The following is a 25,192-nucleotide window of genomic DNA, read 5'->3' as shown; positions in this document are numbered from 1 at the left end:
CATTTAATGATGTTTGCACTGCTCCTGATTCCTTACCACCAGCCCCTGCCAAACCTGACAGATTTTACAGGGTACCCAACACTCATCACCACCTTTTCAGGGCCCCACTTGCAGATCCTGAGACTATAGCCCAGGGGCCTAAGGCAGTAGCTTCTACCTCTACAAAAAACCCTCTCCCTTCTGAAAGGGAAGCCAGGTCTTTAGACAGATGGGGCAAAAAAGTCTACACCTCTGCCACTCTCTCAGCTAGAGCTTTAAACTGTCAGTTTCACATGATACAATACCAAGAGTTTATGCTTGATCAGTTGTCTAAGAAAGTTTCTTCTGAAGAACCCTTAGATAAGAAATATATTTTAGAAATGGTAAATAACATACAACAGGTTAGTAACCATTCTTTAAAATGTGGCTATGATGCACTGGAGGCTTCATTTAGATCAGCCATGACTGGCACAGTGATAAGAAGGCATGCATGGCTGAAAGAGCAGGTCCTTCCGGATCAGGTAAAAGCAAAGCTGTTAGATGCTCCTATGGATAAGGACTGTCTATTTGGTACCTCTGCTCAACAAGTAATAAAGAAAATGGAAGAGAAGGCAAAATCTGTACAAACAGTTAAGGATTTCTTACAGGTTCAGCCCCCTCGGTTTAGCAGAAATTGGCCTGCCAAAAATTGGTCCTTTGCAGACTCATCAAAGAACCAAAGAGGCAGGTATAGACGCTCTCGAGGCAGAAACCAACCCAGAGGAAGTGCCTACAGAGGAAGACAGTGGCAAGGTAATAACCAGCGAGGCTCTGCCACAACCACTGCCACTGCAACAGGACATTCACAGTGACTTGTCCCTGACACCGCCTACCAGAGAGCAATTAGCAGCTCCTTTAGGCGGAAAATTGGCCTTATTTTCACAAAACTGGCACTATATCACAAAAGACAAATGGATTTTAAAAACCATAGACCAAGGCTACAGGTTCCACTTCCACACCTTACCAGTAAAAAGAGGAATGCCAAACTTACCTCCAACTCAAAGAACAGAAGCTCAAAACCAGGTAATTCAGCTAACCAACATGAGAGCTGTGGAGAGGGTGCCAGTAAATCAACAGGGCAAAGGATTTTACTCCAGACTCTTTCTAGTCCCAAGAAAAGAAAAAACTTGGAGACCCATTCTCGATCTGTCCATCTTAAACACATACATCATCGTTCCAAAATTCAAAATGCTGACCTTGCAGCAACTTCTTCCCATGCTGGGCAAGGAGTGTTGGCTGGTAACTCTAGATCTCAAGGAGGCATACCTGCACGTCCCCATACGACCAATTTGCAGAAGATACCTCAGATTCCTTGCAGGATCAGAGCATTATCAATTCTCAGCATTGCCTTTTGGCTTATCTACTGTGCCCAGAGTATTCACAAAATGCCTGGCATCAGTAATCGCTCATTGCAGGCTACAGGGAATCCAAATCTATCCATACCTGGACGACTGCCTGCTACAAGCGGACAACCGAGACAAGCTGACAACAGATTTACAAAGGGTCATTTGCTTGCTACAAGCCCTGGGATACACAGTCAACTTAAAAAAGTCAAGGCTGATACCATCCCAGACAAGAACCTTCTTGGGTGCAGAATTGGACACAGTAAAACAAATGGCATTCCTGACTGCAGAAAAACAAGAACAACTACCCCTTTACTTCTTGGCATTAACAAAACAGAACAAACTAACAGCAAGAAAGGTGCTGCAGGCCTTGGGATTCATGGCATCATGCATAATCTTGATTCCTCATGCCAGACTGCATATGAGAAAGCTACAGTGGTACCTAAAAAACTTATGGTCTCAACACAGGCACAGCTTAGAAACCGAAATCCCACTAATCCCATGCCTGAAACAAGAATTCCTATGGTGGGCCCAAGCATGCCAGGCAAACCTAGGCTTGCCCTTCCACAAAGGTCAAGCGAACCAGACCATCACAACGGATGCCTCAGACCAAGGCTGGGGGGCACACATGTTGGACAAATGCATACAAGGATTGTGGACCCCAGACCAGCTACACCTACACATAAACCAAAAAGAAATGCTTGCAGTGCAACTAGCAATCCAGAAATTCAAACCTTTCCTCAAGGAAGGCCATTTATTGATAAGGACAGACAACACCACAGTCATGTGGTACATCAACAAGCAAGGGGGCACGCATTCTTACCCCCTATGCAGAATGACTCTGGACCTTTGGAACATGGCTCTGAGCTACAACATTCAGTTACAGGCAACCTTCGTGCCAGGAAAAGAAAATACCCTAGCAGATATGTTAAGCAGAACCACCTCGGATGCTCACGAGTGGATGCTGCACCCGGACATCTTCAAGACCATCACAAAAAAATGGGGAATGCCACAAATAGACCTGTTCGCTTCCCCACTCAACCACCAGCTCAGGAAATTTTGCACAAGGACGTTTCACCTGCTTGCATGGAAGGTAGACTCCCTTTCCTTCAGCTGGAAAGGTCTGACAGCATATGCATACCCACCTCTTCCTTTGATGCACAAAGTACTACTGAAAATCAAAGAGGAACAACCAAGGATAATTCTAATAGCTCCGAATTGGCCAAGGCAACACTGGTATCCCCTGCTGAGAAGCATGTCTCAGGGGATAATGTGGTCAATCCCCCTGATGCCTTTGATGTTAACTCAGAACAACTACAACATCCTGCATCCAAACCTAAAGACCTTACAGCTTACTGCCTGGTACATAACTTAAGAACAACTAACCCAGTCCTATCTCAAAGGGTTAAAGACATTATACTGGAAGCCCGCAGACCTTCAACAAGAAGGAACTATGCAGGAAAATGGAAAAGGTTTGCCACTTGGAGTGCGGAAAGAGGAAAAGAGGCGTCAAACTTAGACATTGCTAACATCCTGGAGTACTTGGCAGAGCTTCTACACACAGGACTGTCCTATTCCTCCATCAAGATACATGCTTCAGCTATTTCTGCAGAATACAGTTCTGATCCACCTGTCTTCTCGCACCCTCTACTTAGGCAATTCCTCAGAGGAATCAAGAATGTAAAACCTCCTAGGAAACCACCACTACCAACATGGGACTTGAATTTTGTACTTGAAAAATTGACACTCCCTCCATTTGAACCAGCAGGAACAGCGGATCTGCAACACCTATCATGGAAAACTGCTTTCCTTCTGGCAATTACTTCAGCAAGAAGGGTTTCAGAACTCCAAGCCTTAATGGCAGTACAACCCTTCCTGATCTTCCATCAAGATAGTCTCCATGAGGACTAATCCTACATTTATGCCAAAGGTGGTATCCAGAGTGTCCTTAAACCAGACAATCCACCTGCCTACCTTCTTTCCCAACCCTCAGAACAGGGGGGAAAGGCTACTGCATACTTTGGATGTACATAGACAGTTACGCTACTACCTGGACAGAACCAAAGGTAACAGAAAAACTGACCAGCTGTTAGTGGCCTATGCACCAGGAAAGGAAGGAAAAGCAATTTCCAAACAGACAATCTCCAAATGGATAGGAAATTGCATCAGATTCTGTTACTCCTTCCATGGAAAACCAATGCCACAGAACATAAGGCCTCATTCAACAAGAGCTACAGCCACTACCACAGCTTTCTTACGAGGAGTGGCAACCAAGGACATTATTGAGGTGGCTACTTGGACCTCCGTGCATACATTTGCCAAGCATTACAATCTACCTCTATATTCTAGATCCCGAGCAGGGTTTGCCACTGCTGTACTGCAAGGGATCCCAACTACACCATAATTTTTTCACTTCCTCCACCCCTAGTTTAGCTATGGTATTCTACCCATTTGTTATGACTGCAGATGCATCCATGAAGGACATAGTACAGTTTTGTACCTACCATAAATGTAGATGTCCGAACTGGATAGCATCTGCAGTCAGGATTACCCACCCTCCTTCCCCTCTGTGGTACTCCTAGGGTATTTACACTCCAAATAGCTAGCTGGGGGGGAGTCTCTTATGGTGTATTTGTTTGTACATATGTATATATATGCCTACATTTTGTATTTGCCTTCTACCTTATCTGCATACATTGGCATTTATCCAAATTTAGCCTTCTAAAAGGGCACCTGGGGCAAGAAACACTGAAGAAAATGGCGTCGGCCGATGCTTTTATACCCGAAGACCAACAGAGAGGACGTCGGGTGAAGTGCGACATCGGCCGAAGCCAGACCCAGACTTTGGAATCCGGCCGACTGAAGGGCTGCCTGACGACAGGACTACCCATTTGTTATGACTGCAGATGCTATCCAGTTCGGACATCTACATTTATGGTAGGTACAAAACTGTACTTTCTTCGTGTTTCACTGTTGCAGTCATCACACTTGGGTTATCTGCCTGCAGGTAGCCCTCAGTCGCCCCGAATACCAGAGACTTAGTATTTCTGCGTCGGTTGCTGTCACATCAGGACTGATGTCAGGGGGGTATAAAAACAGGCGGCCGATGCCATTACATCAGTCTTTCTTGCTGAAGGGCCTGAAGCAGAAGCAGTTTGCACGAGTGCCGGTCAGCCGCTACCTACGTTTTTTGTTTACGAATTGAATCATCCTGAAGTCTTCTAAAGCTAAATACCCTGTTGGAGATCCTTTTTTCTTGCTCTAACCGATGTCAGAAAAAGTTAATTGTCTTGCCTGTGGAAAGCAAATACTACACCGAGATGTTCATTCTTACTGCAACACCTGTTTAGGCCCAGACCACGACATACCTCGCTTTCGGTTTTGTGCCTTGTTCAACGCCCGAACCATTCATCATCGGGCCCTTATTGTCGATAAATACTTTCGATGTCCTTCAAGGATGCATCTGCAGTCATAACATATGGGTTGTCCTGCCTCAGGCAGCCCTTTGGTCGGCCGGATTCCAAAGTCTGGGTCTGGCCTCGGCTGATGTCGCACTTTCCCCGACGTCAGAGCGTCTGGGGTATAAAAGCATCAGCCAACGCCATTTTCCTCACTCTTTCTTGCCGCGCGGTGCCTGAAGCAGAAGCTGTTCGCAAGTGCCGGTCGGTCAGATCCAGTGAATTCAGCTACCGAAGACTTCGAAAAAGCTAAGTACCCCGTTGGAGACTCTTTCTTGCCTCAGCCGATGTCAGACAAAGTAAATAATTGTTTAACTTGTGGGATACAAATACCTCATAAGGATTTCCATTCCTACTGCCTTCCTTGCTTAGGCCCAGACCACGACGTATCGGCCTGTTCAGACTGTGCTTCCTTCAACTGACGAACTCTCAGACATCGGTCGGAGTCTGCAGAGGAATTTTTTGGGGACAATTTTGCTTATAAAATGCCATCGGAGACTCCGACCTCGCATTTAGTGAAAAAACGGAAGGACAAGGACCGACGCTCGCGGCCCGTGGTTTCGGCAGAAACCACAGTAAAGCCTACCGCAAGTGTCTCTTTCGGCCGAAACAGAGTCCTCAGAGATTCCTTCTTCCGAAACCATTCAACCGACCACCGTGGCCCGGGAGGCCCCGGCTGAGTCGGCTACCGAACTACCTACCGAAACCAGTGTCCAGGAAATGTCCGACACCATACCTTTGGACATTTCTACTCCTGCACGTGGGGCAGCTAGGCCCCCTGCTTCCATGTCCATTAAGGCCTTTTCTAGGGCTAAAGCTGCTAAACTTTCAAAAGCTTTGCCTCCCAAAACTACCTCCCAGTGGCCTACCTCTAGTTCACAGATCCTCAGCCTTGCAGAGGACCTTATTTCTTTAATTAGGGGTTCACAACCTCACCCAGACAGGGCCTCTCAACCTCCACCAGACAAAAAAGGCCCAGAACTGACCCCTCTGACCCACACTCTTCAGATGAGTCCTCGGATGGCTCTGAGTTGTCAGACCACCAGGAGGAGGCTTATTCGCCCTATGAGGATTCTGATGCTGAAGAATCTATTCCTTCGGCCTCCCCTCCTGAAGAGTTTTCCTTTGGTGAGACTCTACACTCCATGAGATAGCATTTTCAATGGCAGGGTCAGGAATTCTCTGATTCTAGAAAAAGATTAAGGACCTTTTTACATCTGCCTCAACATAGGCCCTTAGCTATACCTCCTGTTCTGAATGTAATTGATGATGTGTACAGTGATGTCAGTACAGCACCTGATACTCTCCCTCTGGCCCCTGCCAAGCCTGATAGATACTACAGGGTCCCGGATTCACATTACCATCTGTATAAAGCACATTCTGCAGACCCAGAAACTATTTCTCAGGGCCCTAAGGGGGTTGCAGCCGCCACAGCCAAAAATCCTCTACCCTCTGAAAGAGAGTCTAGAGCTTTAGAGAGATGGGGAAAGAAGGTATATACTTCTGCAACTCTTTCTGTCAGGGCATTAAATTGTCAATTTCATATGATACAGTACCAAGAGTATTTATTAGATGAACTGAATAAGAAACTTTCATCTCCTGAACCTCTTGACCGTAAATCCCTGCAGGATTTGGTACACAACTCACAGCAGGTTAGTAATCATTTCTTAAAATGTGGCTGTGATGCATTGGAAGCTTCATTTAGATCAGCTATGACTGGGGCAGTCATTCGTAGGCATACCTGGCTGAAGGAACAATCTCTGCCAGACCATGTTAAAGCTAAACTCCTGGATGCTCCAATGGAGAAACAAAATTTATTTGGCTCCTCTGCTCAGGAGGTCTTAAAAAAAGGTTGAAGAAAAGGCAAAATCTGTGCAAACAGTTAAGGATTTCCTGCAAGTACAGCCACCTAGATTCAGCAGAAACTGGCCTACTAAGAATTGGTCCTTTCCAGATTCGGACAGAGCCCAGAGAGGCAGGAACAGGCACCCTAGAGGCAGAGGCCAATCGAAGGGCTCCTACAGAGGCCGTCAGTGGCAGCCTGCCAACCAGAGAAGTAGTGCAACAACAACAACTACTACTACACAGGACAGGCTCAATGACTTTACTCTGATTCCGCCTACCAGGGATCAACTGGAAGCACCCTTGGGCGGAAAGCTGGCTTTATTCTCAAAAAACTGGCATTATATTACAAGGGACACATGGACACTGCAAATAGACAAAGGATACAGGTTCCACTTCCACACTTTGCCAAAAAGACACGGAATGCCAAACCTACCACCAAATCAGAGGCCAGAGGCTTTAAGGCAGATCAACAACTTGCTTCAAATGAAAGCTATAGAAAAGGTGCCACTTTCAGAACAAGGCCAAGGATTTTACTCAAGACTATTCCTTGTACCAAGAAAAGAAAATCACTGAAGGCCTGTTCTCGACCTGTCCGCACTAAATACTTATCTCATTGTCCCAAAATTCAAGATGCTGACCCTACAGCAACTTCTTCCCATGTTGGGCAAGGAGTCTTGGCTGGTGACTCTAGATCTCAAGGAGGCATACCTGCACGTCCCTATTCGACCAAGTTGCAGAAGACACCTCAGATTTCTTGCAGGATCAGAGCATTATCAATTCTCAGCATTGCCCTTTGGCTTATCTACTGCGCCCAGAGTATTCACGAAATGCCTGGCATCAGTAATTGCACACTGCAGACTTCAGTGGTTTCAGATCTTACCCATACCTGGACGACTGCCTTATACAAGCGGACAACAAGAAAAATTTGATAAAGGACTTGGCTTATGCCATCCACCTGCTACAGGCCTTGGGATACACAGTCAACATCCAAAAGTCAAGACTTGTGCCATCCCAAAGAATAACCTTTTTGGGTGCAGATCTGGACACAACCACCCAAATGGCCTTTCTCACAGAAGAAAAACAAAAACAACTTCCAGATTACTTCATGATGCTGACAAGACAAACTCAGCTTACTGCAAGGAAAATCCTGCAGGCCCTGGGTTACATGGCATCCTGCATAATTCTGATACCACAGGCCAGGCTGCATATGAAAAAATTACAATGGTACCTCAGGAGTGTATGGTCTCAACACAGTCACAGTCTAGAAGCTTTGATACCAATCATTCCTTGCCTTCAAAAGGAATTTCTGTGGTGGGCTTAGGCCTGCCAGTCCAACAGAGGGTTGCCTTTCAACAAACCAAAAACAAAACAAACCATCACCACGGATGCTTCAGACCAAGGATGGGGAGCACACATGGAGGGCAAATGTATCCAAGGCCTATGGTCTCAAGGTCAGCTACGCATGCACATAAACCAAAAGGAAATGCTGGCAGTGATGCATGCAATCGAGGCTTTCAAACCTATCCTCCATCAAGGCCACCTACTAATAAGGACAGACAACACCACGGTCATGTGGTACATAAACAAGCAGGGGGGCACACACTCCTACCCCCTCTGCCGACTGGCTATGAATCTATGGGAACTATGCCTGAACCTCAATATCCAACTACAGTCCCAGTTCGTGCCAGGAAAAGAGAATACACTGGCAGACAGCTTAAGCAGAACTACCATGGATGCACACGAATGGATGCTGCACCCAGACATCTTCCAACTCATAGCAAAGGAATGGGGAATGCCGGCGATAGATCTGTTCGCCTCCCCTCTCAACCATCAACTGAAGACATTCTGCTCAAGGACATACCACCCACAAGCTTGGAGGGTGGACTCTCTCTCTTTCAGCTGGAAAGCTCTAAAAGTATATGCCTTCCCTCCTCTCCCATTAATGTACAAGGTTCTACTGAAGATCAGGGAGGAGCAGCCAAGAGTGATTCTGGTAGCTCCAGACTGGCCAAGGCAACACTGGTATCCATTATTGAGAAGCCTGTCTCAGGCAAAACCATGGCCTCTCCCGACGCAGAACAATTTCAAGAGTATGCATCCCAACTTGAAAACATTACAGCTAACTGCCTGGAAAATTCCTTAAATCCCAAACAAGATGCCTTATCACAGAGAGTGAAGGACATCATCTTGGAAGCTCGCAGGCCTTCCACAAGGAAGACATACTCAGCTAAATGGAAAAGATTTCAAATTTGGAACACATCAAAAGGCTCAGATGTGACCGTGGCAAACATGACACATATTCTGGAATACTTAGCAGAATTGTTCCACAATGGCCTGTCCTATTCTTCCATTAAGATTCATGCCTCAGCAATTTCAGCAGAATACAATATGGATCCATCTATCTTCTCACACCCTCTCCTCAGGCAATTTCTGAGAGGGATCAAAAATATTAAACCTCCAAGAAAACCCCCTCTACCCGCCTGGGATCTCAACTTTGTGTTGGAGAAACTAACACTTCCTCCATTTGAACCAGCAGCATCAGCGGATCTACAGTTTCTGTCTTGGAAAACTGCATTCCTTCTGGCAATAACTTCAGCAAGAAGAGTATCTGAGTTACAAGCATTAATGGCAGTACAGCCATTTCTTCCATCAGGACAGCGTTTCACTAAGAACCAATCCTACTTTTATGCCAAAGGTGGTATCTAGGGTATCCTTGAACCAAGCTATTCACTTGCCTACGTTCTTCCCAAATCCACAGAATAGAGAGGAAAAACTTCTGCACACCCTGGATATACACAGACAACTACGCTACTACTTGGACAGAACTAAAACTAGCACAAAAACTGACCAACTATTTGTAGCATATGCTACTGGGGTGCAAGGAAAAGCAATTTCCAAACAGACAATTTCAAAATGGTTAGGAAATTGCATTCGATTTTGTTACTCCTTTCATGGAAAGACAGTTCCTGAAAACATCAGGCCTCATTCCACAAGGGCCACGGCCACCACTACAGCCTTCCTATGAGGGGTGGCTACCAAGGACATTTTAGAAGCTGCTACTTGGAGCTCCGTGCATACATTTGCCAAAAATTACAATCTACCTTTATACTCCAGATCCAGAGCAGGTTTTGCTACTGCAGTCCTGCAGGGGATATTAACTACACCATCCTTTTCTTAGTTCCTCCTCCCCCAGATTGGCTATGGTATTCTACCCATATGTTATGACTGCAGATGCATCCTTGAAGGACATAGTACAGTTTTGTACCTACCATAAATGTAGATGTCTGATAGGTATGCATCTGCAGTCAGGTTTACCCTCCCTCCTACCCCTCAGTGGTATTCCTAGGGTACTTACCCCTCTTTTAGCTAGCTGGGGGAATCTATTATGGTGTATTTGTTTGTATATACATGTATATTATTATATAAATTTGCAAATGTTTGGAACCTTTTTTGCATTTATCCAAATTTAGCCTTCCTAGAGGGCACCTGGCATCTGGGGCAAGAAAAACTGAGGAAAATGGCGTCGGCTGATGCTTTTATACCCCAGACGCTCTGTCGTCGGGGAAAGTGCGACATCAGCCGAGGCCAGACCCAGACTTTGGAATCCGGACGACCGAAGGGCTGCCTGAGGCAGGACAACCCATATGATGTCCTTCATGGATGCATCTGCAGTCATAACAGCTGGGTTGTCCTGTCGTCAGGCAGCCCTTCAGTCGGCCGGATTCCAAAGTCCGGTCCGCTTCGGCCGATGTCGCACTTCACCCGACGTCATCTCTGTTGGTCTTCGGGTATAAAAGCATCAGCCGACGCCATTTTCCTCAGTCTTTCTTGCCGCGTGGCGCCCGAAGCAGAAGCTGTTCGCAAGTGCCGGTCGGTCGGATCCAGAGATTATTTCTACCGAATACTACTTTGAAGACTTCTAAAGCTAAGTACCCCGTTGGGGACTCTTTCTTGCCTCAGCCGATGTCAGAAAAAGTTAATAATTGTTTAACCTGTGGGAAACAAATACCTCATAAAGATTTCCACTCTTACTGTCTGCCTTGTTTAGGCCCAGCCCACGACGTAGCAGCCTGTTCGGCCTGTGCTTCCTTCAACCGACGAGCGCTTAGGCCGGTCGGAGTTTGCAGAACAGTTTTCGGTTCTGATTTTGCGTACATTATGTCGCGGATCCTCCGACTACACTCTGCCAAAAAACGCAAAGATAAAGACCGACACTCGCGGTCCGCGGTTTCGGACGAAACCATGCTTAAACGAACCGCGAGTGTCTCGGTTTCGGCCGAAACCGAGAAAACTGATCAAAGTACAGCTGAATCTATCTCTACAGCTGAGACCCCTGCTACAACTCTTGAACCAACCTCAGAAGTTTTATCCACTACGGCGGCTGCCAATGACTTATCAGACACCATTCCCTTGGATGTCTCTACCCCAGCACGTGGTGCTGCTAGGCCTCCAGCAGCCATGTCCATTAAGGCCTTCACCAGGGCTAAAGCAGCCAAGACTTCTAAAACAGTGCCTGTTAAACCCCCCTCTACCAGGCCCTCTTCTAGTTCTCAAATGCTTACTTTGGCAGAAGATTTAATTACATTAATTAGAGGATCTCAATCTCACCCAGACAGGGCCTCTCAGCCCCCAGAGAAGAGACCTAGGGCAGAGCCCCTGAGCCAGTGTCCTCTGATGATTCGGCTGATGAATCAGACATAACTGACCAGCCAGAGGCCCCCTTCTCCAATTTTGAAGATTCTGATGCTGAAGAATCTATTCCAGCTGCTTCTCCTCCAGAAGAATTCTCCTTTGGGAAACCTTACATGCCATGCAGAGCATTTCCAATGGCAGCAACAAGATTTTTCAGATTCCAGAAAAGACTTAGAACCTTTCTACGCCTTCCACAGCACAGGCCCTTAGCTATACCTCCTGTTCTCTCTGTGGTAGATGATGCTTTCAATGATGTCTGCTCTGCTCCAGATTCATTGCCCCAGCCCCTGCCAAACCAGACAGATTTTACAGGGTGCCAGATACTCATCACCACCTTTACAAGGCCCCTCTTGCAGACCCGAATCTATATCCCAGGGTACCAAGGCAGTAGCGACCATAGCTAAAACCCTATTCCTTCTGAGAGGGAAGCAAGGTCATTAGACAGATGGGGTAAAAGGTTTACACTTCAGCTACTCTCTCAGCTAGAGCTTTAAACTGTCAATTTCACATGATACAATACCAAGAGTTTATGCTTGATCAGTTAACTAAAAGCTAACCACTGATGAATCTCTTGACAAGAAATATGTATTAGAGATGGTAAATAACATACAACAGGTTAGTAACCATTCCTTAAAATGTGGCTATGATGCACTGGAGGCTTCATTTAGATCAGCCATGACTGGCACAGTGATAAGAAGACATGCATGGCTAAAGGAGCAACCTCTACCGGATCATGTTAAAGCTAAGTTGCTAGATGCTCCTATGGATAAGACAAGTTTGTTTGGTACACCTGCACAGCAGGTTATAAAGAAAATGGAAGAAAAGCAAAATTAGTTCAAACGGTTAAAGATTTCCTGCAGGTTCAACCCCCAAGGTTTAGCAGGAACTGGCCTGCCAAAAATTGGTCCTTTCCTGACTCCACAAGATTTCAAAGGGGCAGGAATAGACGTTCCAGAGGCAGAAACCAATCTAGAGGTGGTGCTTACAGAGGACGACAGTGGCAAGGTAACAACAGAGGCTCAGACACAACCACTGCCACTACAACAGCACAGCCACAGTGACTTAATCCTAAATCCGCCTACCAGGGAACAAATAGCAGCTCCTCTAGGCGGAAAGTTAACCTTATTTTCAAAGAACTGGCACCACATAACAAGAGACAAGTGGATTTTACAAACCATAGATCAAGGTTACCAGTTCCACTTCCACACTTTACCAGTCAAAGAGGAATGCCAAATCTACCTCCAAATCAAAAGCAGAAGCTCTACAACAGATAATGGAGTTAGCAAACATGAGAGCTGTGGAAAAGTACCAACAGCAGAGCAAGGAAAGGGTTCTACTCCAGACTATTCCTAGTTCCAAGAAAGGAAAAAGTTGGAGACCAATTCTCGACCTGTCCACCTTAAATACATACATCATTGTACCAAAATTCAAAATGCTGACCCTACAGCAACTTCTTCCCATGCTGGGCAAGGAGTGTTGGCTGGTAACTCTAGATCTCAAGGAGGCATACCTGCACGTCCCTATTCGACCAATCTGCAGAAGATACCTCAGATTTCTTGCAGGATCAGAGCACTATCAATTCTCAGCATTGCCTTTTGGCTTATCTACTGCCCAGAGTATTCACAAAATGCCTGGCATCAGTAATCGCCCATTGCAGACTACAGGAATTCAAATTTACCCATACCTGGACGACTGCCTACTACAAGGGACAATAAAAGCAAGTTGACAACAGATTTACAAAGGGTCATTTACTTGCTACAAGCACTGGGATACACAGTCAATTTACAAAAGTCAAGGCTGATACCATCCCAAACAAGGACATTCTTGGGAGCGGAATTGGACACAGTAAGACAAATGGCATTCCTAACTACAGAAAACAAAAGAACTCCCTCTTTACTTCTTGGCACTAACAAAACTGAACAAGTTAACAGCAAGAAAGGTACTGCAGGCCTTGGGCTTCATGGCATCATGCATAATTTTGGTCCCATTTGCCAGACTTCATATGAGAAAACTACAGTGGTACCTAAGGAATTTATGGTCCCAGCACAGGCACAGCCTAGAAACAGAAATCCCACTAATTCCATGCATAAAACAGGAGTTCCTATGGTGGGCTCAGGCATGCCAGTCAAACCCAGGCCTTCCCTTTCGCAGAGGTCAAGCAAGCCAGAACATCACAACAGACACTTCAGACCTAGGATGGGGGGCCCACATGATGGACAAACGCGTGCAAGGATTGTGGACTCAGGATCAACTTCACCTGCACATCAACCTAAAAGAAATGCTGGCAGTAAAACTGGCAATCCAAAAGTTCAGACCATTTCTCAAAGAGGGCCAGTTGATAAGGACAGACAACACCACAGTCATGTGGTACATCAACAAACAGGGAGGCACTCATTCGTACCCCCTATGCAGACTGACTTTGGAACTGTGGACCCTGGCACTCAGCTACAACATCCAGCTACAGGCAATATTTGTACCAGGAAAAGAAAATACTCTAGCAGACATATTAAGCAGAACCACATCAGATGCCCACGAATGGCACCTGCACCCGGACATCTTCAAGACCATCACAAAGAAATGGGGAATGACTCAGATCTATTCGCATCACCCCACAATCACCAGCTCCAAAAATTCTGCACAAGGACATTCCACCCATTAGCATGGAAAGTGGATTCTCTCTCCTTCAGCTGGAAAGGCCTAACAGCATATGCATTCCCACCTTTTCCCTTGATACACAAAGTATTACTAAAAATCAAGGAGGAACAGCCAAGGATAATCCTGATAGCCCCAAACTGGCCAAGACAACACTGGTACCCACTGCTGAGGAGCATGTCTCGGAACAATATGTGGCCAATACCCCTGATGCCTTTGATGCTAACTCAGAACAACTACAGCACCATACATCCAAACCTGAAAACGTTACAACTGACTGCATGGAACATCACATAGCAGCAGCTAATCAAGAACTTTCCAAAAGAGTTAAAGACATTATTCTTGAAGCACGCAGACCTTCAACAAGAAGGAACTACGCAGGAAAATGGAAAAGGTTTGTCACTTGGAGTTCTGAAAGAGGAAAAGACGTGTCAAACATAGATATACCTAATATTCTGGAGTACCTGGCCGAACTTCTCTATTCAGGCCTGTCCTACTCCTCCATCAAGATACATGCATCAGCTATTTCAGCAGAATACAGCTTTGATCCACCTGTTTTTTCACACCCTTTGCTCAGACAGTTCCTCAGAGGAATCAAGAATGTAAAACCTCCAAGGAAACCACCATTGCCAACTTGGGACTTAAACTTCGTACTAGAAAAGTTGACACTATCACCCTTTGAACCAGCAGCAACAGCAGACCTACAACACCTGTCTTGGAAAACTGCTTTCCTACTGGCAATTACTTCAGCAAGGAGGGTTTCAGAACTACAGGCCTTAATGGCAGTGCAACCCTTCCTAATCTTCCACCAAGATAGAGTGTCCATGAGGACTAATCCAACCTTTATGCCTAAGGTGGTATCCAGGGTGTCCTTAAACCAGGCAATCCACCTCCCTACCTTCTTTCCCAACCCACAAAACAGAGGGGAAAGAATATTGCATACCTTGGATGTACATAGACAGCTACGCTACTACTTGGACAGAACCAAAAGCAACAGAAAGACTGACCAACTTTTTGTAGCCTATGCAACAGGAAGGGAAGGAAGAGCTATTTCCAAACAGACAATCTCCAAATGGATAGGAAATTGCATTCAATTCTGTTACTCCTTCCATGGAAAACCAATTCCACAGAACATAAGACCTCATTCTACAAGGGCAACAGCCACTACCACAGCCTTCTTACGAGGAGTGGCAACCAAAGACATTATTGAGGCGGCTACTTGGACCTCCATGCATACATTTGCCAAGCATTATAATTTGCCTCTATATTCCAGATCCCGAGCAGGGTTTGCCACTGCTGTACTGCAAGGGATCCTAAACACACCATAATCTTCCTTTATCCTCCTCCCTAGTTGGCTATGGTATTCTACCCAGCTGTTATGACTGCAGATGCATCCATGAAGGACATAGTACAGTTTTGTACCTACCATAAATGTAGATGTCCGAACTGGATAGCATCTGCAGTCAGGATTACCTCCCTCCTTCCCTCTGTGGTACTCCTAGGGTGTTTACCCCTAATAGCTAGCTGGTGGGGGAGTCTTTATGGTGTATTTGTTTGTATATATGTACATACATGCTTATTTTTGTGTTTACCTATACCTTTTGGAAACATTGGCATTCTATCCAAAAATTTTAGCCTTCCAAGAGGGCTTCTGGCATCTGGGGCAAGAAACACTGAGGAAAATGGCGTCGGCTGATGCTTTTATACCCGAAGACCAACAGAGATGACGTCGGGTGAAGTGCGACATCAGCGAGCCGGACCGACTTTGGAATCCGGCCGACTGAAGGGCTGCCTGACGACAGGACAACCCAGCTGTTATGACTGCAGATGCTATCCAGTTCGGACATCTACATTTATGGTAGGTACAAAACTGTACTTTATGACTGCAGATGCATACCTATTGGACATCTACATTTATGGTAGGTACAAAACTGTACTTTCTCGATCTCGTATTCCGAAATGGCTTCGATAAGCTATCTGACTACAGATATTCTGAAAAAATGTAAGGATAAAGACAGAGACAGACTGCACAGGCCGAAACTGCCAACTACGCTTCCGTTAAGTTAGTCGCCAGTTCGCTGGTACTCGGTGTGGCACTTTCGCAGCCCCTGATGCCCGCTTCTGTGGATTCGCAGGCCTCTACTGAGACCCGTTCGGAGTCTGATATGCCGCGTGACTTTTCTTCGACTGTGGAACCTGAGGATGTCTCTACCTTGGATGGGTCCGGAGCCGCTGAGCAGGCACCGGCTTCTGAGGAAGTTCTTCACACTACCGATTTTCTACACAAACCGACGACCTCTTTCGCGTCTTCAGTTCTGTCTAAAACTACTGAGTTTTTAAGACCAAGAGTATGCGCTATGCCTAGAAAACCAATGACCAAAGCGCATGCATCTGCTTCCTTGCCACAACATCAAATGCTTAAAATGGCAGAAGACCTTATTATGCTGATTAGGGGAAGCCAGCCTTCCCCTGCTAAGAGAAAGAGATAGTCCCCTGCAGCTTCAACAGACCAAGAGTCCGAAGACTCTGAGGCATCTGATTATGAAGACATGCCCTTATCTGCTTATGAGGATTCTGATGCAGAGGAATCCTATTCCCTCTGCCTCTCCTCCAGAGGATTTTTCTTTTGGTGAACCCTTTCAAACCTTGAGAGCATTTCCACTGGGAATGCCAAGACTATCCTCAGTCTAAAAAGAGACTGAGAATTTCTAGATTTGCCACAACATAGGCCTTTAGCAATGCCCCTAGTCCTGGAAGTTGTTGATGTTATCTTTAAGAAATCCAGTCTTACCCCTGATACTATACCCCCTGCTCCTAGGAAACCAGACGTACTACAGAGTACCTAATTCTCACAAATTCATTTTCAGAAATTCTACTGCTGATCCACAGATCATTTCCCAGGGGCCTAAAGGTATCAAAGCTACTACAGCTAAGAATCTCAACCCTTCGGACAGGGATTCCAGAGCTTTGACCAGATGGGGTAAGAAAGTGTATACTTCTGTAACTCTTGCCATTAGGGCTCTGAATTGTCACTTTCACATGCTGAAGTACCAACAACATATTATGGAACTTAAGGAAAAAATAGCAACCTTTATAGACTTTGCAGAAAACAAAGAATTGCAAGAGCTTATGCATTCTTCAAGCCAAGTCAGCAAGCATACATTGCAGTGTGGTTTTTGACGCCCTAGAAGCATCTTGCAGGGCAGCAGTCATTGGTTCTCTACTGAGAAGGCATGCATAGCTTAAGGAACAGACCTTGCCAGACCATGTCAAATCAAAGTTATTGGATGCTCCTTTGCACAAGGACAGTCTTTTTGGCATCAAAGCAGAAGAGGTTGTTAAAAAGATGGAAGAAAAAGCTAAATCTATGCAGACAGTTAAATAAGTCTTGCAAGTACAGCCTCCTAGATTCAGTAGGCATTGCCCCTCGAAACATTGGTCTGTTCCAGCCCCTCAAACCAGACCCAGGGGTAGACGACCCAGACTACAGTCTCAGGGTATGCAGAGATCTAAGCAATGGAATGCCTCCACCTCCAAAGCAGTGAGTGCTAAGCCACCCCCTTACGGAAAGAATTCCCAATGACTTCTCAACTCCACTCCCCACCTCTGCCCAACTACTTGTGCCCCTAGGAGGAAAACTTGCCCATCATGCAAAAAACTGGATTTCCATCACCAAAGACCGATGGGTCCTTAACATTGTATCCCAACGGTACAAATTTTACTTTCACTCACTGCCAACCCTAAATGGGTTCCCAGACCTTCCTCCAAACCAGCGGGCAGAGGCACAAAATCAAGTTCAATCCCTGTTCTCTATAAAGTCAATTCAGCCTGTTCCTGTGGAACAGACAGGCCAAGGATTCTATTTCAGACTCTTCCTGATACCCAGAAAAGAGGGCAGTTGGCGCCCAATCCTAGATTTGTCAATTCTCAACACCTTCCTGGTGGTACCAAAATTCAAAATGCTCACCCTGCAGCAGCTTCTATATGCTAGCCAAGGATGCCCAGTTAGTAACCCTTGACTTAAAAGAAGCCTATTTGCACATCCCTATAAAGGGACTCCTGCAGGAAATATCTACGCTTCAAAGCAGGATCTATGCATTATCAGTTCTCTGCACTCCCCTTTGGCTTATCCACTGCTCCCAGAGTATTCACAAAATGCCTGGCTCCAGCCATTGCTTACTGCAGACAGAGAAATATCCACATTTACCTGTGCTTGGACGACTGCCTGATTCAGGCAGACAGAGAATGCTGTTGCAGCACTTAACATTTGTAAAAACGTTCTAACCTTCCTGGGGTACACCATCAATGAAAAGGAATCAAAACTTGTCCCCAGTCAAAAGATTGTATTCCTGGGAGCAAGCTTGGGCACAGCATCCCAGATGGCATTCCTCACTCCAGAAAAACAAGCCTATCTGCCAGACTATTTTACTCAAATGTCCACCAGAACACAGCTATCCGCAAGGAAAGTCCTGCAGGCCCTAGAGTTCATGGCCTCATGCATCCTACTAATTCCATATGCCAGACTGCATATGAGGAAACTTCAGTGGTACTTAGTCTTTGGTGCCAAACATTCTCAGGACCTGGAAACAGTCATTCCCATCATACTGTAAGGACAGAGTTTCTTTGGTGGGCAGCAGCATGCAACCACAGCACAGGACTGCCATTTACTCAGACCCTAACCACAGATGCATCAGACTTTGCCTGTGGGGGCACACATGGACAGCAAGTGCGTTCAGGGCTGCTGGAGCCCAAGTCCAATTTCATCTGCACATAAACCAAAAAGCGATGCTAGCTGTGCAGCACGCTCTGACAGCTTTCAGATCCCTGCTTTCACCAGGACACCTGCTAATAAAAATGGACAACACCACAGTTATGTGGTACATCAGCAACCAGGGAAAACACACTCTTACCCACTCTGCAGACTAGCCTTGGACATACAGGTCCATCTGCAAGCTCAATTCCTGCCAGGCAAACAAAACTCACTGGCAGACTACTTAAGCAGAAATCTCATAGACCCACACGAGTGGCAATTAGAGCTCAACACCTTCAACCTTTGATTCAGAAATGGGGAACCCCAGATGTGGATCTATTTGCCCCCCCCCCCACAATCACCAGCTCAGCAAATTCTGCACCAGGACGTGGAAAGTGGATGCCCTATCCTTCCAGTGGGTAAATCTCTGTCTATGCCTTTCCCCCTCTGCCCCTTCTCTCAAGTGTATTACTCAAGGTAAGACAGGACAGACCAAGGACAATTCTGACTGCCTGGACTGGCCACGCCAGCACTGGTACCCGCTCCTGTGCAGCCCGTCACCGGTGCCACCTTGGCACCCACACCAGAACCCAACCCTGCTTTTTCAGCAGGGGGGACAGATCTTGCATCCGCAACTGCAAACCCTAAATCTTGCAGCCTGGCTTATTCCGGGAATTTTCCCCCAGTAACCAGCCTAAGCAAGCATGTGCTGGGCGTCATTCTTGAAGCCAGAAGACCCAGTACAAGGAAATCCTATGCTAAGTGGAAAAGGTACTGCTCCTGGGTTCAATCTGAAGGAGAAGACACAAACCTGCCCTCCCTGCCTCTAATCCTGGATTACTTAGCAGATCTGCTCCACAGAGGCTTATCCTTCTCCTCTATTAAGATCCATGACTCTGCCATTTCAGCTCATTACAACACTGAGCCACCTCTCTTCTCTCACCCTCTTATCAAACCGTTCCTGAGAGGGGCAAACAACTTAAGGCCGCCAAGGAGGGCACCCACCCCTGCTTGGGACCTTAACTTTGTACTGGAAAAGCTCACGCTCCCCCCCCCCCCACCCTTTGAGCCTGCAGCATCAGCAGAGTTAAAATTCCTCTCTTGGAAAACCGCCTTGCTTCTGGCCATCACTTCAGCTAGAAGAGTGTCTGAACTACAGGCACTCATGGCTGTGGAACCCTTCATTATTTTCCATGCTGACAGGGTTTCCCTCAGTACTAACCCTTCCTTTATGCCTAAAGTGGTATCCAGTGTGACTCAACCAATGTATCCATTTGCCAACCTTATTCTCTAATCCACAAAATAAAGGGGAAAGGATCCTGCACTCCTTGGACCTGCACAGGCAGCTCAAATTCTACTTTGATAGGACTAAGCCCTTCAGGAAATCTGACCAGATGTTCATAGTGTTTCACTGTTGCAGTCATTACAGTTGGGTTATCCTGCTGGCAGGCTACCCGCAGTCAGCCTGAATTCCAAAGTCCTGGTCCGGCGTCGGTTGCTGTCGCCTCCTGCCTGACGTCAGTGCGCCAGGGGTATAAAAGATGCAGCTGGCGCCATTTTCTTCAGTCTTTCTTGCCGCGCAGTGCCCGAAGCAAAAGCAGTTCGCAAGTGCCAGTCGGCCGACTCCTGAGATTTTCAAGTTCAAATTTCAGATCCGAAGTCTTCATTAAAGCCAAGTACCCCATTGGGGAAACTTTTTTTCTTGCTCCAGACCGATGTCAGAAAAAGTTAATAATTGTATTTCTTGTGGGAAGCAAATACCTCATAAGGATTTTCATTCTTACTGTATTCCTTGCCTAGGCCCTGACCACGACGTTGCTAGTTGTCGGTTTTGTGCTAGATTTAACCAATGCACTAAGCGTCGGTTCGATTTTGCATTTCATTACTTTGGCAGAAGATTTAATTATATAATGCCATCGGAACAGCTGACTACCGGAGTTTATAAAAAGCGCAAAGAAAAAGACAGGCATCCAAGGTCCAAAACTGACGAGGCTTCTGCTAGGCCAGTCGCCGGTTCACCGGTTCTCAGTGAGGCGATTTCGCAGCCCCTGATGCCTGCTACCTCAGAGCCATAGGCAGTTTCCGACTCCCACGCGGAGCCGACTAGGCCACTGGAAACTCAAGGTATTGGACCCTCGGAAACTATTCCCTCAGATGGGTCCGGAGCTGCTGAGCAGGCATCTGCTTTTGAGGGTGTTTTCAGGACTACACAGTTATATGTGAAAATGACTTCAGCTTCATAGGCAAGGACTAAAGCACCTCTAAAGACAAAGAAACAAGTACAACATTCCCCTGGACAGGCCTCCATGCCTAAAAAAAACAGATGCTTAAAATGGCCGTAGACCTAATTACTTTGAACAGGGGTTCCCATCCCCCTCCTGATAAGAGGGCCTAGGCAAAAGACATAATATGAATCTTCAGATCAGGTTTCCATTTCCTCTGATTCCTCTTCTGAACAGGAATACTCTCTTCCTCCCTGTGAGGATTCTGATGCTGAAGAATCTATCCCTTCAGCCTCTACTCCTGAGGATTATTCTTTCCCTGCATACTATGAGGGAGCACTTCCACTGGGAGAGCCAAGATTACTCAGAATCTAAGAAAAGGCTCAGAGACTTCCTTTGACTACCTCAGCACAGGCCCCTTGCTATTCCTCCTGTTTTAGACATTGTAGATGATGTATTTTCAGAGTCCGGTCTGTCTCCTGACTCTTTACCACCAGCTCCTGTTAAGCCAGACAGATACTACAGGGTTTCTGATTCCCATAAATTTCTTTATAAAAACCCTGCTGCTGACCCAGAAACTATCTCTCAGGTTCCCAAAGGGGTCAAGGCTTCCACTGCTAAAAACCCTATCCCCTCTGATAGGGATTCAAGGGCCCTGGACAGATGGGGGAAAAAGATTTACACTTCTGCTACCTTGGCCGTAAGGGACTTAAATTGTCAGTTTCATATGCTTAAATATCAGCAATACCTTATGTCACTGCTTAAACAGAAAATGTTGACAAATTCTGAATGTGCAGAAAACAAAGAATTGCAGGATTTATTGCATGCAGCTGAACAAGTGGGAAAGCATACTTTGCAATGTGGTTTTGATCTGGAGGCCTCCTGCAGGGCCGCTGTTACGGGTTCTGTCATTAGGAGGCATACTTGGTTAAAGGAACAGAATCTGCCTGATCATGTTAAAGCAAAATTATTAGATGCTCCATTGCAGCATGATACCTTGTTTGGTGTTAAAGCAGAAGAGGTGTTGAAGAAAATGGAGGAGAAAGCTAAATCTATGCAAACAGTCAAGAATTTCTTACAGGTACAGCCTCCCAGATTTAGCAGGAACTGGCCTACAAAGAATTGGTCCTTTCCAGTGTCAGACAGGCCACAAAGAGGCAGATACAGATGCCCCAGAGGCAGATCCCAGCCCCAAGGCTCATACGGGTCTAAACAATGGGGTGCTTCTACCTCCCAAAGCGGAGAAGATAAATCACAGCCGTACAGAAAACAGTCTCAATGACTTTCCCCTGCCAGCACCAAGCACTTATCTTCTGGCAGCTCCTTTAGGGGGAAAACTAGCACTTTTTTCACAAAACTGGCACATGATCACCCAGGACAAATGGGTCTTGAATATAGTGTCACAAGGCTACAGGTTCCACTTTCACACCCTGCCAAGGGCAAACGGTATGCCAGACCTGCCACACAACCAGTGTTTGCTCTCTTGTTTAGGTTTCTTAGCTATAAATCTTAGTTCATTCAGAAGTATGCTACTTTACCCCCCCCCACCATCAAACCTTTCTGAATGTATTATTATAAAATAACTGCCTGTTGTTGCCTTCATGCTTACCCTAGATTCTCTGCTTTTCTCTTTTCCTAGTTGAACTCTACAGTTCCCTACAAAACGGAGTCTACAGGACTGCAAACAGTTTCTCTCAGCATTTAAGCAGAGTAGGTTGCACACAAAAAGCATTTGTTAAGCTTTCAATTGCAGTGCTGTGTAATTAAGCAGGTCACCATTTTGGTCAGCCATAGGGCTCTATTTCTACTTGAGTGTTTGCCTCCTTCCCCTGTAACTTAAGTAAACTGACTCTTACATTAAGAACTATACTACTTACCTTATAGCTTTAGGTCACCTTAGGAAACCATGTAAACTGCAATAGCCTTGCTACGTTCACCCTCGCTATGCTCAGGCTCTCTTCTCTCCCCTCTCTGACCCCAATTACCTCCCGCCTCCAGTACCTCTAAATTTATAGTACTATAGCCACTCCCCCACTTTCTAGATCCTATCTGCTTTCATCTGGGATAATTTCTCCCACCCCCATTCTTCTACCTACATTTCAATAGCACCTATTAGCTTTCATCTGGCATTCTCCCATCCCCCTTCCAGTACCTTTACCTCACCACTCTATCTTCTGGTGTTGCATCACCAGGTAAAATAGTTCCTTAACTCACTAGCTGAATCACAGATAATGATGTACTCCTCATTACTACCCCTCTTGTTCGCACCATACCTCCTTACCTTGTATGAAAACCAGTTTCTTACAGGATTTCAGGTCCCGAAAGGCCATACTATCACCCCAGCTGTAAATCCTCCCACCTTCAACCATACTTACAGTACCAGGTCCTATCCAATATCTTGTTCAGTCTATCAACATCTCAACCCCAGGCGCATTAGCTCTAGATCCAAACACTACCACAAACTAATAAAAAAATTCCTGAAGTTCATCGCCAAGTATAGACCTAACCTAATACTTGGCGGTGATATTCACCCCAACCCTGGCCCACCCACGTCAGATACACATAGCCCCTCTACTTGCAATCTAAGCTACAAACCTACGATTAATAGGCCAACTAACTCTCTTCTAGCCTGTCATCTCAATATTAGAAGCATTAATAGCAAGGTACATGAATTGCATGCATTTCTGGATGTCCACTCCCCTGAGATTATCTGTTTATCTGAAACCTGGTTAAGACCTAACACTACAAAACTAGAAGTGTTACCACCTGGGTACAACATACACAGGCTGGATCGTGCTTCGAGGAAGGGTAGCTGTACTCTATAAATCTGAGTTGAATGTCACCGTAGATGTTATACAACCACCTCAGATTAACAACTCGGAGATTCTTGCCACCAAATTGCAACTTAATAAAAATAAATGCATTAATATCATCTGTATGTACATACCCCCAGGTAACAATATATCTACACTTGAAGATATCCTGCAATGGCTGTCATGTCACTACCCCCAAGAAACCGTACTACTTGGAGACTTTAACATAGACTGGGGCATCTGTTCCTCAGAATCCCCAATCACCCATATTAACCTGCATGCATTTACACAAATCATATCCACCCCTACCAGGATAGGTAAACCCAACTAAAAAGAAAGCATACTTGACTGGGTTCTCATAAATAGTCACCCCCAACTGTGCACCTCTGATACCCTCCCTGATGGCCTAAGCGATCACCTTCTCACATATGTAATTAAGCACAAAGCCATTAATTCCCAACAACCCTTACTCAGAAAGGTTAGAAACCGTATAAACTTTGACCCTGCCAAATTCCAACAAGAACTAAACTCATGTAGTTGGTCTATTTTAAAACACCTTCCCTTAGAGGAAGCAGTAGCATACTTTAACAAAAAATTCCTTGAGATCCTTGATTTGCATGCACCTGTTCGTTCAAAGCGAACAAAGGCAAAAACTGCGCCATGTCTTTATAAAGAGTCTAAACTCAAAATTACCCTTATAAACAAAGCATGGGTTTTATGGTGTTCTTCTAAAGACCCCCAAGATCACATTTAAATACAGGCAATCGAGGAACAAAACTAAAAAATCATTTTTACAAGACAAAAAAACAATACTACTGTAATTTACAGACAGTAAATCAAATTAATCCTCAGACGTTTTGGGCAGGTTTAAATCTACTACATCCTGGACAAACTTCAACCCCAATCCCTGCTGATACTATTGATAAAACTCCTGCAGATGTTTTTGACAGTTTTAACCAATTTTTTACTGTGACAATTAAAGCCCTAGCTAGCCAACTACCTCCTAGCTCCCCTGGTCCTGAAAGTAGCACCCCTAGAAACCTACTCGCATTCAGCTTCCAACCAGTCGCCACTTCACTTATCCGTACCTTGATCAAACAATTAAAACCCACTACACTTTCTGCTGATCAACTCCCTGCCGAGTACCTACAAAAATCAGCTGATGCTATTGCTTACCCCGTCTCAATACTAATCAAACCATAGTAGAATCTAAAATTCCCTCCATCTGGAAAATATCCTATGTAATCCCACTTCACAAAGGAAGCGGCTCTACTGAATTTTCCAAGTATAGGCCAATAGCTATACTCTCTCCACTTACAAAGATTATGGAAAAATGTATTCATAGACAACTCATGCACCACCTAATCCAGAATCACCTTATGGCAGACACTCGGCATGG

At 45.6% G+C, this 25,192-nt stretch overlaps 1 protein-coding gene across 1 annotated transcript in view; it reads left to right on the top strand.

The window, feature by feature from the left end:
* ZDHHC5 (zinc finger DHHC-type palmitoyltransferase 5) overlaps window positions 1-25,192 on the top strand; it is a 1,362,456-nt gene that overhangs the window by 615,874 nt on the left and 721,390 nt on the right. The window contains 1 exon segment of the mRNA XM_044084108.1: window positions 21,447-21,506. Coding sequence (XP_043940043.1) covers window positions 21,447-21,506 — 60 coding nt within the window.

This window comes from Protopterus annectens, chromosome 9.part0 (assembly GCF_019279795.1).
Source record: "Protopterus annectens isolate FY-2018-M chromosome 9.part0, PAN1.0, whole genome shotgun sequence".
NCBI classification, from domain to species: domain Eukaryota; kingdom Metazoa; phylum Chordata; order Ceratodontiformes; family Protopteridae; genus Protopterus; species Protopterus annectens.
The sequence above is the reverse complement of the archived record's forward strand: the minus strand, read 5'-3'. Positions and strand labels throughout refer to the sequence as shown.